Source organism: Dipodomys merriami, unplaced genomic scaffold (genome assembly GCF_024711535.1).
Source record: "Dipodomys merriami isolate MVZ:Mamm:240054 unplaced genomic scaffold, mDipMer1.0.p SCAF_19, whole genome shotgun sequence".
Classification (NCBI taxonomy): domain Eukaryota; kingdom Metazoa; phylum Chordata; class Mammalia; order Rodentia; family Heteromyidae; genus Dipodomys; species Dipodomys merriami.
Window position 1 is genome coordinate 16,465,750 of NW_027203270.1, and position 14,291 is coordinate 16,480,040.

General features: G+C 43.9%; 1 protein-coding gene across 3 annotated transcripts in view; it reads right to left on the reverse strand.

Annotated features, from left to right (window-relative positions):
• Mettl16 (methyltransferase 16, RNA N6-adenosine) overlaps nucleotides 1–14,291 on the reverse strand; it is a 53,325-nt gene that overhangs the window by 28,487 nt on the left and 10,547 nt on the right. For all 3 annotated transcript variants that reach the window (XM_070027501.1, XM_070027503.1, XM_070027502.1), the window contains exons 3-4: nucleotides 6,917–7,116; nucleotides 1,262–1,402 (exon numbers count right to left, since the gene is read on the reverse strand). In XM_070027501.1, coding sequence (XP_069883602.1) covers nucleotides 1,262–1,402; nucleotides 6,917–7,116 — 341 coding nt within the window. The remainder of the gene's footprint in view (nucleotides 1–1,261; nucleotides 1,403–6,916; nucleotides 7,117–14,291) is intronic.

Here is a 14,291-nt window from a genome sequence, read left to right on the forward strand (position 1 = left end):
TGAAATGGATAGATTTTGTAACAATTTGTTATACAACAATGGGAATTAAAACAAATCCATTAATGATATCAGTATTTTCCCCTTGCAATATGTTTAACATTCCCAGGAAGGCCTTATTTTTAAGAAGACAGTAAAATCACTATAATAAAAAAAATTAGGGCTGAGAAGGTGGCTCAGTGGTAGAGCGCTTGCCTTGTATGCATGAGCGCCTGGGTTCGATTCCTCAGCACCACATAAGCAGAATTAAAAAAAGCTGGAAGTAGCGCTGTGTGTGGCTAGCCTTGAGGTGAAGAGCTGAGGGACAGCGCCCAGGCCCAGAGTTCAGGCCCTATGACTGGACAAAAAAAAAATTATTGTAAAGGTAATGAACAGGGAGGTAAAGTTACACAAGTATGGTAATGAACATCCCTCCCTCCCTCCCTCCCTCCTTCTCTCTCTCTTTCTTTCTTGCTTTCTTTTTCTCCCTCCCTCCCTCCCTCCCTCCCTCCCTCCCTCCCTCCCTTCCTTCCTTTCTCTTTCTTTTCTTTTCTTTTCTTTCTCCTGGGGCTTGAACTCAGGGCCTGGGCAGTCCTTGAGTTTCTTGGTTTTGTTCAAGGCTAGCACCCTACCACTTGAGCCACAGCACCACTTCTGGATTTTTCTGTTTATGTGGTACTGAGGAATTGAACTCAGGGTTTCATGTATGCTAGGCAAGCAATCTACCACTAAGCCACATTCCCAGCCCCCCTATATTTCTTTTCTTTTTTTCCCTTTGGTCATGGGGCCTGAACTCTGGGCCTGGTGCTGTCCCTCAGCTCTTCAGCTCAAGGCTAGTGCTCTAGCACTTGAGCCACAGTGCCATTTCCAGCTTTTTGTGCTTATGTGGTACTGAGAAATGGAACCCAGGACCTCTTGCATGCAAGGCAAACACTCTACCACTCAGCCACATTCCCAGCCCCCCTCTACATTTCTTTTTAAACACTGTTATCCCCTCCCTCATTTTCTCCTGCTTACCACTCCCCACTCTAGAATATTTTCTTCTTTTTTGCCAGTCCTGGGGCTTGATCTCAGAAAACCAAAAGTGCCACTGTGGCTCAAGTGGTAAGAGCACTAGCCTTGAGCTGAATAGCTGAGGGACAGCGCCCAGGCCCAGCCCCCGCGACCAACAACAACAACAATTTTTTTTTTGAAGTCAATTCATTTAAGAAAAAAAAAAGAGACATATTAAACTAGAAAGGCTATAAATAAAGTTTGAAGGGGATATTTATTCTGCTGAGCTAACCTTTTATTAGGTCAGATAAGTTATTCTGTTCCACATTTTTCTTGGCATAGTTGAAACACATATCATCCACTTCCGTTGCAAGGAAATACCAGCCATTCAGAGTTGCTCCAAGTAAAGGGTAGATGCAGGAGGCCCCAGTTCCTAGGGAAATGAAATGTCAGAACACATTCTCTTCTCAGAAGCCTCCTGGTTTTTGCAGTTTAAATCACCAACCAGGACATATGGGGCTGCTGGCCTCTCTAGTTGCTTCATGTTCATGAACCTGACTTCCTAAGTAACATCAAATTTCCCGCTACCCTCTTCTTTTGCACACTAAATTTAAAATGAAACACATATGTAATTGGAGCCCCAGGAATCCATTACATAAAAATGGTCAATACTCAATCTATTTATGTTATAAAAAGTTTTCATAGGCAGACACTGGGTGGCTCATGCCTGTAATCCTAGCTACTCAGGAGGCTGAGATTTGAGGATGGCGGTTCAAAGCCCACCAGGCAGAAGAGTCCCCATGAAACTCTTATCTCCAATTAACCACTCAAAAACAATAAAATGGCATTGTGGCTCAAATGGTAGAGAACTAGCCTTGAGTACAAAGAGGCTCAAGGGACAGTACCTGGCCCTGAGTTCAAACCCATAACCAACCAAAAGAAAAAAGTTTCATTTTAATTCTTTTCTTTTCTTTTCTTTTTTGCCAGTCATGGAGCCTGAACTCTGGGGCTGGGTGCTGTCCCTCAGCTCTTCAACTCTTCAGCTCTACCACTGGAGCCACAGCGCCACTTCCAGCTTTTTCTCCCTAAGTGGTGCCAAGGAATTGAACCCAGGGTCTCATGCATGCAAGGCAAGCACTCTACCGCTGAGCCACCTTCCCAGCCCCTAATTCTTTTCTCTCTTTTTTAAATTTTGCTAGTCTTGGGGCTTGAACTCAGGGCCTGGGCACTGTCCCTGAGCTTCTTTTGCTCAAGGCAAGCACTCTACCACCTGAGCCACAACACCACTTCTGGCCTTTTCTGCTTATGTGGTACTAAGGAATCGAACCCAGGGCTTCATGCCTGCTAGGCAAGCACCCTACCACTAAGCCACATTCCCAGCTTCATATAATTCTTTTTTTTTTTTTTTTTGGGGGGGGGTCCAGTCGTGGGGCCTGAACTCTGGGCCTGGGTGCTGTCCCTCAGCTTTTCAGCTCAAGGCTAGCGCTCTACCACTTGAGCCACAGCGCCACTTCCGGTTTTTTTTCTTTTTTTCTTTTTTTTTCTTTTTTTTGGGTCCGGTCGTGGGGCCTGAACTCTGGGCCTGAGCACTGTCCCTCAGCTCTTCAGCTCAAGGCTAGTGCTCTACCACTTGAGCCACAGCGCCACTTCTGGCTTTTTTCTTTTTGCTTATGTGGGGCTAAGGAATCGAACCCAGAGCCTCATGCAAGCAAAGCAAGCGCTCTACCACTGAGCTACCTTCCCAGCCCCTTCTTTTCTTTTTTTTATGTGGTGCTGAGGAATCGAACCCAGGATCTCATGCATACAAGGCAAGTACTCTACCACTGAGCCACTTTCCCAGCCCCCATATAATTCTTTTTTGTTTGTTTTTGGTTGGTCATGTGGCTTGAACTCTGGGCCTGAGCTCTGTCCCTCAGCTCTACCATTTGAGCCACATCACCACTTGCGGTTTTCTGGTGGTTAGAGATAAGAGTCTCATGAACGCTCCTGCCCGGGCTGGCTTTGAACCATGATCCTCAGATCTTAGCCTCTGAATAGCTAGGATTATAGGCATGAGCTATCGGCGCCTGGCTCATTTTAATTCTTCTATAAAATCTCTTTCCCCCTCTCTTCCTCCCCTCCCCCCATCTCTTTCTTCCCTCTCTCTTTTTCTCTCTGTCCTCCATGCTTTCTGAGCTTTTGTACCCAGGGCTTAGTGCTCTACCACTTGATCCATAGCTCCACTTTGGCTTCTTTTCATAGTTAATTGGAGATAAGAGACTCCTGGGCTCTCCTGCTCTGGCTGGCTAGCTTTGAACCAGACTTCTCAGGTCTTAGCATACTGAGAAACTAGGTGTGGGTCACCAGCAAAACTCAATTTTCTTAAAAAAAAAAAAAAAGATTCAATGCTATTGGTTAAATTAGCTATTTTATATCACCACAGAAATATTAATATAGAAATATTAATATAAAGCTGGACATGGTAATACACATGTGTAGTCCTAGTACTTGGAGAGGGGCACAGGCAGAAGAATTGAGGCCAACCTGAGCTACAGAGCAAGACCTTGTTTCCCAAAAAAACAGACAATATATACATACAAAACACAACAGCAAGCTAGGCACCAGTGGCTTATGCCTATAATCCTAGCTACTCAGGAGGCTGAGATCTGAGGATCACAGTTCAAAGCCAGCCCAAGCAGGAAAGTCCAGGAGACTCCTATCTCCAATTAATTGAAGTGGCTCAAAGTGGTAGAGTGCTAGCCCTGAGAGAAAAAGTTCAGGGACAGCACCAAGGTCCTGTGTTCAAGCCCTATGACCAATAAAACAAAGAAACAAACAGGGTAAGTATATGCACTCATCTCCAAAAGCAGAAAAAAATATATAAGGCAAAATTTTCCTGACATCAAAAGATCCAATTACCCACATTTCCATAAAAGTCCACTGGCTGGACTTACCACAGATTCAAGGCACACAACTCATAGGGTGACACTCCAAACAAAAATCAGTCTTTGACAAGGAGGGTTTGGCCTTTAACTCCCATGCAGAGCCTCAGCCCTGGACCAACCACAAATATTCCTCCTACAACCACAAACTAATCTTGACCAATCAGATCCTAAGCAAGGACATTTGGGAGGACATCCGGTGTTTCTGAGAAGGCCTATTGCAGCCAAGCCTAACCTGGCCATTCTAGGGTTGCTTTCCCTGACTGCCCTTAAAGATCTGGCATGAAGTTGAGGCTGAAGGCCTCCTAACCCACAGGAAATCCAGGCTCCTATTATTGCTTCCTCATGCGGTATTCTCAACAAGCTAGGAAAAGAAAGAAAGGCCAATGACTGACTAATGCTGCAACAGTTAAGCTTAGTCAGTCACAGTATTTGCTGCCCAAATCTCCAGACCTGATGCTGCAAGGGTGAACTCATGAGGATCTGTGATGGGGGAGGGGAGGAGCAAAATGCGCTTAGACTTCTCCTGAAACCATGTTATTTAGCCTTGACGGCTAGTCTTTCAATTTCCTAGCACTTTCAGCTCCATAGGCAAAAAAGAAAATTCAGATTCACATAGCTGCTCCTTTCTTCATAGCTCCACTTCATTTCAAAGAAAACAAAAACTGCACTTACCTTTAGGGCAAAAAATGTAGGTAAAATGCCCATTCACCCCCCCCAAAAGTTCCTCAATTCTCAAGACCAAAACACTTGTAACTTTGACACTCTAATCCCCTCAGAAAGTCAAATGACATTTTAAGTGGGTGATAATCTTAATAAAAAATAAAAATGGAAAGTATATAATCATAGAATTAGAGCAAACTGATGAGAGTCTGGGGGAAGAATTTATATAAAACCCTAATTAGAATGAATGTGATTTCAGCTAGAATTGCTTGTCTCTTGTGAAGAGCTAGAATCCATTAACCTCCTATATCCCCAAGTGCTATTTCAAAGGGTTTGGGGCATAATTAAAATTAAATTAGCACCAAGAATAGGCTGTGAAGCTTTTTTTTTTTAAATTATTTTTTTAGAGAGGTGCTTGCCAAATAACCCAATCTGATATTGAACTCATAGTCCTACCTCAAGCCCAAGTGCTTGTATTACAGGTATGTGCACCAAACCTGGCTTGTAGACCTTTTAAAGCTTTCTAGAATACACCAGTCAATCTTCTGCCATGAACATAATAAGGATAATGATAAGAGCCTTAGGTAAAACTGGGCACTGGTTCCTAGCTACTCAGGAGGCTGAGATCCAAGGATAGTGATTTGAAGCCAGCCCAGGCAGAAAAGTCAGTGACTTTTTTTTTTTTTTTTTGGAGGGGGAGTCAGTCCTGGGCTTAAACTCAGGTCCTGAGCACTATCCCTAAGCTTTTTTTTGCTCAAGACTAGCACTCTACCACTTGAGCCACAGTGACACTTCCAGCTTTTTCTGTTTATGTGGTACTGAGGAATCAAACCCAGCTTCATGCATGCTAGTCAAACACTACCACTAAACCACATTTCCAGACCTCTGTGAGACTCTTATCTCCAATTAACCATGGAGCTGTGGCTCAAAATACTAGAGCACTGGTTTTGAGCAAAAATGCTCAGGGAAGCTGGGCGTCAGTGGCTCACGCCTGTAATCCTAGCTACTCAGGAGGCTGAGATCTGAGGATCACAGTTCAAAGCTGGGGAGGGGGGGGAAGGGAGGGGAAGGATTGAGTAGGGGGGGAGGCTGGGAAGGGATGGGAAGGGGAAACAAAGGAGGAGGCTACAATGCTTGATAAGAAATGTACTCATTATCTTGCCCATGTAATTGTAACCCCTCTGTACAGTATTTTCACAATAAAAAATAAATAAAAATTTTAAAAAAAAGCCAGCCTGGATAAGAATGTCCATGAGACTCATCTCCAATAAACCACTAGAAAACTGAAACTGGTGCTGTAGCTCAAGTAGTAGAGCGCTCACCTTGAGCTAAAGAGCTGAGGGACAGCACCCAGGCCCAGAGTTTAAGCACTACAACTGACCAAAAAAAAAAAAAAAAAAACAACGGGGTGGGGGGTGGGAGGCTGGGAAGGGATGTAAAGGGTAAACAAAGGAGGAGGCTGCAATGCTTGATAAGAAATGTACGCATTAGCGGGGCGCTGGTGGCTCACGCCTGTAATCCTAGCTACTCAGGAGGCTGAGATCTGAGGATCGCGGTTCAAAGCCAGCCCGGGCAGGAGAGACCGTGAGACTCCTATCTCAAATAAACCACCAGAAAACCGGAAGTGGCGCTGTAGCTCAAGTGGTAGAGCGCTCGCCTTGAGCTGAAGAGCTGAAGGACAGCGCCCAGGCCCAGAGTTCAAGCCCCACGACTGACCAAAAAAAAAGAAATGTACGCATTAACCTGCCCATGTAGTTGTAACCCCTCTGTACAGTGTGTTCACAAAAAATAAAATTTAAATTAAAAAAAAAACCTCAGGGACAGTGCCCAGGCCCTGCCTTAAAGTCTAAGGACTGGCATAAGCACACACATACAAAGTGAGTGAAGATCATAAAGATAATATTGAAGACAGACACACATTAGTGCTGTGTTGAGAGCCAACAACTCTTCTCAAGCAAAACCAATGACAGAAAAGCCCCGATATAGCAAATAAGAACAGCAGTATTTTCGGGGTGCCGGTGGCTCACACCTGTAATCCTAGCTACTCAGGAGCTGAGATCTGAGGACAGTTCAAAACCAGCCCATGCAGGAAAGTCCGTGAGGCTCTTATCTCTAATAAACCACCAGAAAACTGGAAGTACCACTGTGGCTCAAGAGGTAGAGAACTCACCTTGAGCTGAAGAGCGCAGGGACAGTGCCCAAGCCCAGAGTTCAAGCCCCACGACCGACAAAAAAAAAAAAAAAAAAAAAGCAGTATATGAAGCTAGCTTCTTTCATACAACCAACACCTAGCAGAGGAAGCCTATGAAGAATATGACCTTGTAAAATTTAAAACTTAAATAAAAAAAGTTAAAACTATGTACCTATGTCAATTCCTCTTCGGAGAGTACTTTTGTCAGATTCCTGGTGGCCGATAAGGTCTTCTACCCAATGGATATAGTTGAGTCTCAAGGGAACTGTGGGAATTAGTCTCTCCAATGGAATATCAATAGAAAGTCCAAAATCTTCCTTTAGGAGAGTACAAGTCAGAGCTCTGACTGCTTCAGGGTCTTTAAAATTAAGACTGAGGGATGGAAAGAAAGAAGTCAAAATGATTAGTAAGATTCACTTCTGCTATACAAGTTGTATGACAGAGTTCATCATGCCCAAATGCCTACTTGACTCTCCTAGTGAGAGCTCACATGAAGGAAGAGCTGTGTTTAACACTCTCACAGCCTGTAGAAGATGGTGTCGCTTTCCACCAAACTACTGCATGCCCACACATGAAGCATGTTGATTAAGAGTATGTTCCCAAGCCAGTGGTTCACACCTGTATTCTTAGGTACTCAGGAGGTTAAGATCTGAGGATCATGGTTTCAAGCCAGATGGGGAAGAAAAGTTCATGAGACTTTTATCTCCAATAAACTACTCAGAAAAAGCTGGGAGTGATGCCATTATGGCTCAAGTGGTAGAACACTAACCTTGAGCACAAAGAGGTTCAGGATAGCACCCAAGCCTACAGTTCAAGCCCCAGGATCAGCGAGAGAGCGAGCGAGCGAGCGAGCGAGCGAGCGAGCGAGAGAGAGAGAGAGAGAGAGAGAGAGAGAGAGAGAGAGAGAGAGAGAGAGAGAGAGGAGAGAGAGAGAGAGAAAGGAAAGGAGGGAGGGAAGGAGGGATGGATGGAGGGAGGGAAGGAGGGAAGGAAGGAAGGAAGGATTGATTGATTGATTTTGTGCCAGGCACTGGTGGCCTAGAATCCTAGCTAGTCAGGAGGCTGAGAACTGAGGACAGTAGCTGGATGTCACCCAGGACTGGAAAGTCTATGAGACTCTTTTTTTTTTTTGGGGGGGGGAGGGAGGGTCCGGTTGTGGGGCCTGAACTTTGGTCCTGGGCGCTGTCCCTCAGCTCTTCAGCTCAAGGCTAGTGCTCTACCATTTGAGCCAAGCACCACTTCCGGCTTTTTTCTTTTTGCTTATGTGGTGCTGAGGAATCGAACCCAGGGCCTCATGCATGCAAGGCAAGCACTCTACCACTGAGCCACCTTCCCAGCCCTCTATGAGACTCTTATCTCCAATTAACCACCAGAAAACAAAATGGAGATGTGGCTCAAAGTGATAGAATACTAGTTTTGAGCTGAAGAGCTCAGGGCCCAGGCCCCAAGTTCAAGACCCATGAATGACCAAAAAAAAAAAAAAAAAAAGTAAATCTTTTTTTTTTCCACGAATATCACTGACATCATCTGACACAGGTATTCTTTGAAAATCATCCTTTAAAATGGAAAGAAAGACGCATCAAATCTTCACAATTAAAAATATACTAGGGGCTGGGAATGTGGCTTAATGGTAGAGTGCTTGCCCAGCATGCATGACCCCTGGGTTTTATTCCTCAGTACCACATAAGCAGAAAAGACTAGAAGTGGTACTGTGGCTCAAGTGATAGAGTGCTAGTCTTGAGCAAAAACAGATAAAATAAAAATAAAAATACACTAAAATACCTAAATAGAGCTATTTCAGACATCAAATTTAATATAACTTTTTTGGGGTAGAGGTCTCCTATATAGCCAAGGGTAGCCTCAAACTTTTAATCCTCCTGCCTCCATCCCCAGGGTGCTAGATTATAGGAATATACTACCACACCCAGAGTACTGCATAGTACATTAACAGAGTTCTGTAACCATCCCTACAATCCTATTAGAGGACACACAAAAGAATTGCCAGCTCAAGCTGGGTGCTGGTGGCTCACACCTGTAATCCTACCTACTCGGGAGGCTGAGATCTGTGGATCACTGTTCAAAGCCAGCCTGGATAGGAAAGTCCATGAGACTCTTTTTTTTTTGTCCATCATGGGGGCTAAACTCTTGACCTGGGCACTGTCCATCATCTCTTCAGTTCAAGGATAGCACCCTTCCACTTGAGCCATGGCGCCACTTCTGGCTTTTTTCTGCTTATGCGGTGCTGAGGAATCGAACCCAGAGCCTCATGCATGTAGGGCAAGCACTTTACCACTGACCCAACTCCCCAGCCCCATCTGTGAGACTCTTATCTCCAATTAGCCACAAGAAAATTGGAAGTGGCACTGTGACTCAAATGGTCGAGTGCTCACCTTGAGCTGAAGAGCTCAGGGACAGGGCCCAGGCCTAGAGTTCAAGCCCCATGACCAACAAGGAAAAAAAAAAGTATTATGCAATACTGTAAGTCATCTTCATAGATCTAAGCCCAGGCCACTTGTGTGGAGTTTTGCCTTTTGAGGAAACTGAAACCACACTTTGCCCACCTGGCAAAGACTTTTTTCCATAAGCACAATATTGGTGAGGTTCTTCTGTACTACAGTGTTTGTCTCATCATATCACTGAATAGTATAGCATCATAAGAAAAGCCCCACTTTGTTTCCATTCACCAACCGTGAAAGGCAGACATCATACGTTTTCTCCTTTTTGGCTCACAAGAACAATGGTGCTGTGAACATTCCTCAACAAGTCTTTGTGTGGAAATATGGACAGACATCCATCCATGACTGTACCACACGGTGTATTAATGTTTTAAGTAAGAAACTTATGTTTATAACAATGTAGTTTCATGTTTAAAATGCTGTTAAAGGGCTGGAAATGTGGCTCAGTGGTAGAGTGCTTGCTTTGTATGCATGAGGCCCTGGGTTTGATTCCTCAGCACCACATAAGCAGAAAAAGCCAGAAGTGGTGCTGTGGCTCAAGTGGCAGATCCCTCACCTTGAGCAAAAGAAGATCTGGGACAGTGCCCCAGGTCTAGAGTTCAAGCCCCAGGACTAGCAAAAAAAAAAAAAAAGTACAAATGTCCTGCAATTAGTCATGTTAAGCCCTGAGTTCTTTTTTTTTTCCCCTTTCTTTTTTTAAAAATTGGAACTGGAGCTCGAACTCAGGGCCTGGGCATTGTCCTTGAGCTTTTGTACTCAAGACCAGGGCTCTATACTTTAAGCCACAGCACCACTTCCAGTTTTCTGGTGGTTAATTAGAGGTAAGAGTCTGATGGACTTTTCCACTTGTGCTGGCTTTGAACCACACACCTCAGATCTCAGCCTCCTGAGTAGCTAGGATTACAGGTGTGAGCCACAAGTGCCTGGCATGCTTTGAGTTCTTAGGTCTTAGTTTCTACATCTACAAAATTAAGGAACTGGGCACACTAGTCTAGTGTTAAATGCCAAAGAACTAGCACCAGGGCCAAGAGTCACTTAAACATTTGTAAAGCAAGTAACAGAAACACAGGACACTTTACACAATTACTTAAAACATAATAATAAACCAGGCACTGGTGGCTCACACCTGTAATCCCAGCTACTCAGAGGGCTGAGATTTGAGGATCAGTTCAATGCCAGCCTGTGCAAGAAAGTCTTTGAGACTCTTTTTTTTTTTTTTTTGGGGGGGGGGTCCGGTCCTGGGGCCTGAACTCTGGGCGTGGGCGCTGTCCCTCAGCTCTTCAGTTCAAGGCTAGTGCTCTACCACTTGAGCCACAGCACCACTTCCGGCTTTTTCCTTTTTGCTTATGTGGTGCTGAGGAATCAAGGCAAGCACTCTATCACTGAGCCACCTTCCGAGCCCGTCTTTGAGACTCTTATCTATAACCAGCAAAAAATCAGAAGTGGAGCTGTGGCTCAATTAAAAGTGCTAGCCTTGAGCAAAGAAGCACAAGGACAGTTCCAGGCCCAGAGTTCAAGCCCCAAGCCGGTGGCTCATCTGTAATCCTAGCTACTCAGGAGGCTGAGATCTAAGGATCATGGTTCAAAGCCAGCCCAGGCAGGAAAGTCCATGAGACTCTTAGCTCCAATAAAACCACTCAGAAACCCAGAAGTGGCACTGTGGCTCAAGTGGTAGAGTGCTAGCCGTGAGCTGAAGAGCTGAGTGACAGCTTTCAGGCCCAGAGTTCAAGCCCCATGACCAACCAAAAAAAAAAATTCTCCAGTATGGTATTGTATCAAACTTCTCACTCTTTTGTTAAAAGATGTCAAGCATCTAGTCATGCTACTGATCACATATTAAAGAATAGACAACCAGTAGGAGATCATGTGATCTACTCTTTTTAAAAACACTTTAGGGGCTGGGAAGGTGGCTCAGTGGTAGAGTGCTTGCCTTGCATGCATGAGATCCTGGGTTCAATTCCTCAGCACCACATAAACATAAAAAGAGGGAAATGGTTGGTGCTGTGGCTCAAGTGGTAAGGCGGAAGCCTTGAGCTGACTAGCTGAGGGACAGCGCCAGGCCCAGAGTTCAATTTAGAAAAATCTAACTTTCAGCTGGGCATAGTGGTCCAGCACTTGAAAGGTTGAACCACGAAGACCACAAATTCTAGGCTAGACTGAGCTAAATAGCAAGACTCTACGTCAAACAAACAAAAAAGGAAAAATGAAATGTTTATATTTAAAGAACTTATGAGAATAGTGGTAATAGGATGAAAGTATATGAAGACAGAGACAGAAGGCACAAAGAATAAAAATTCAAGGAACTGAGGGTATAGCTCAGTGCTAGCATGCTTGCCTAGCTATCATGGTGTAATCTCTTGTACAGGGAACACACACACACACACACACACACACACACACACACACACACACACACACACACACACACACACACACACACACACACACACACACACACACACACACACACACACACACACACACACACACACACACACACACAATTTCAATATAAGCAAAGAAAAGAGGGTAGCCATAGTAGAATCTCAATAAATACAGTAGGACGGGGCTGGGAAGTTGGCTCAGTGGTAGAGCGCTTGCCTTGCATGCCAGGGGCCCTGGGTTCGATTCCTCAGCACCACATAAGAAAAAAAGCCAGAAGTGGCGCTGTGGCTCAAGTGGTAGAGTGCTAGCCTTGAGCTGAAGAGCTGAGGGACAGCGCCCAGGCCCAGAGTTCAGGCCCCACACTCGACCGGACCAAAAATAAATAAATAAAATAAATAAATAAATAAATAAATACAGTAGAAGTCCAGCTGTGACATTTCCATAGCAGTAAACATATCTAGAGCTCCATTATCTTGACTTCTAAGCACCACTCCCCACTAAAAGAAATTACAATTTCCTTGGATAACCAACTATATCATATTTGAAGTGGGAAAAGTACAAGATAAGCCTGTAACATTTTGTCATATCAGAAAATAGGCCATGTTGAAAGGAAGATAAAGTCAAAAGTACACAGAGTGAACTCCCACAGGCCAAATCTGGAACAATTTGTATGAAAAATGCTAACAAAGGACTACAATTCTACTTACTCAGCTGCCCATCAACTGTCCCAATCAATTTCCACATTAAAAAAAAAGATTTACATATTGCCTTTGGATTTCTTCCTGAATTGAAATCAACATGAACCCAGAGTCAACATAAATTATGTAGCAACAAATAGATATGAAACTGTTGGGTTGGACTGGGAAGTTGGCTCAGTGGTAGGGTGCTTGCCTAGCATGCATGAGGCTCTGGGTTCGATTCCTCAGCACCACATAAGCAGAAAAAAGCCAGAAGTAGTGCTGTGGCTCAAGTGGTAGGGCACTAGCCTTGAGCTGAAGAGCTGAGTGACAATGCCCAGGCACAGAGTTCAGGACCCACGACCGATAAAAAAAAAAAGAAAAAGAAGAAAAAGAAAGAAACTGCTGGGTGCTGGTGGCTCACATCTATAATCCTAGTTACTCAGGAGGCCAAGATTTGAGGATCATAGTTTGAAGCTAGCTTGGGCAGGGAAGTTTGAGACTCTCATCTCCACTAAACTATCCCTCCCCCTAAAAAAAAAGCTCAAAGTGGAGCTGTGGCTCAAGTGGTAGAGAGCTAGCTTTGAACAAAAAGGTCAGGGACAGAGCCCAGGGTCTGAGTTCAAGCCCCAAGACCATCACAAAAATAAATAATTTGTGAAACTAGAAAAATGACAGGTTGAATTCTAACAATATTGTATTTTATGCCTATAATATCAGTCATAATCCATCCTGAAAATGATGGGCAACTTTGCTTCCTTTAATGACAGGAATGAAAGTCCCTTTCATCCCCAGAAAGAAATTCATATCAAAATAAAGCAAAAGCATTAAAATGTGTTCACATCCTTTAAGTTTCACTGCCTAAACACATAAAAGGATATCTCTCAACAAAACAGCTCCATGCAAAATCTTACCAGCTCAATTGTGAAGCTTGAGAAAATTTCTATTTAAGAAACTCTGAAAACCTAGATAATTTATCTAATTGTACATAGTGACACAATTGTTGCCTTATTACTCCTGAATGCTACTCTGCAGAGGCATTTCAAAGAAACTGAAAATCAGAACTTGAAAATTCAAATATTTACAAGGAACAGCTATCAATACTACTCACAATGCCAGTTTGGGACAAGAAGCTTGTGCCAGGTGACTAACAAATGCACAAGGTAGTAATCTCTGTGTATAGTAAACAGTCTGTGGTTGAGCACTCAATGAGCACATTCAATGAGCACATTTTCAGTAGCTCTATGAAGATGACACAAATGACAACTTCAAGTTAGGAATGTCAATTGGGTTTTTGCCAGCCCAATTTTGCCTGATCTATAATATTTCTTTTCTTTCCTCTGGTGTTACTAGGATGTGAACTTCGGACCTTAAGCACTCTTACCACGAGTCACACCTCCAGCCCTCGTTGCCTGAGTTTATATTTTATTTTATTTTTATTATTATTTTTTTGCCATGGGGCCTGAACTCTGGGTCTGGGCGCTGTCCCTCAGCTCTTCAGCTCAAGGCTAGTGCTCTATCACTGGAGCCACAGTGCCACTTCTGGCTTTTTTCTGTTTATGTGGTGCTGAGGAATCAAACCCAGGGCCTCATGCTTGCAAGGCATGCACTCTACCACTGAGCTACCTTCCTAGCCCCTAGTTTATATTTTAGATAGGATCTTAACTGCAATCCTTTTCCTACCCAGCAGAGACAAGCATATACCTCATTCCTGGCCCTATAATACTTTCAAACAAAAAGTAACCCATATTTTTATATGAAATGTCTCCAATTCTTAAAATGAATGAGGATGACTATGGTTAATGAATATGGTTAAAGTTCATTTGCATATATGAAAGATCAATGAAGCCAGGCACTAATGGCTCACTGCTGTAATCCTAGCTACTCAGGAGGCTGAGATCTGAAGATCATAATTCAAAGCCAGCCGGGGTAGAAAAGTCCGTAAGACTCTTATCTCTAATTAACCACCTGAAAACCGGAAGTGGTGCTGTGGCTCAAGTGGTAGAGCACTTGCCAGGCCCAGAGTTCA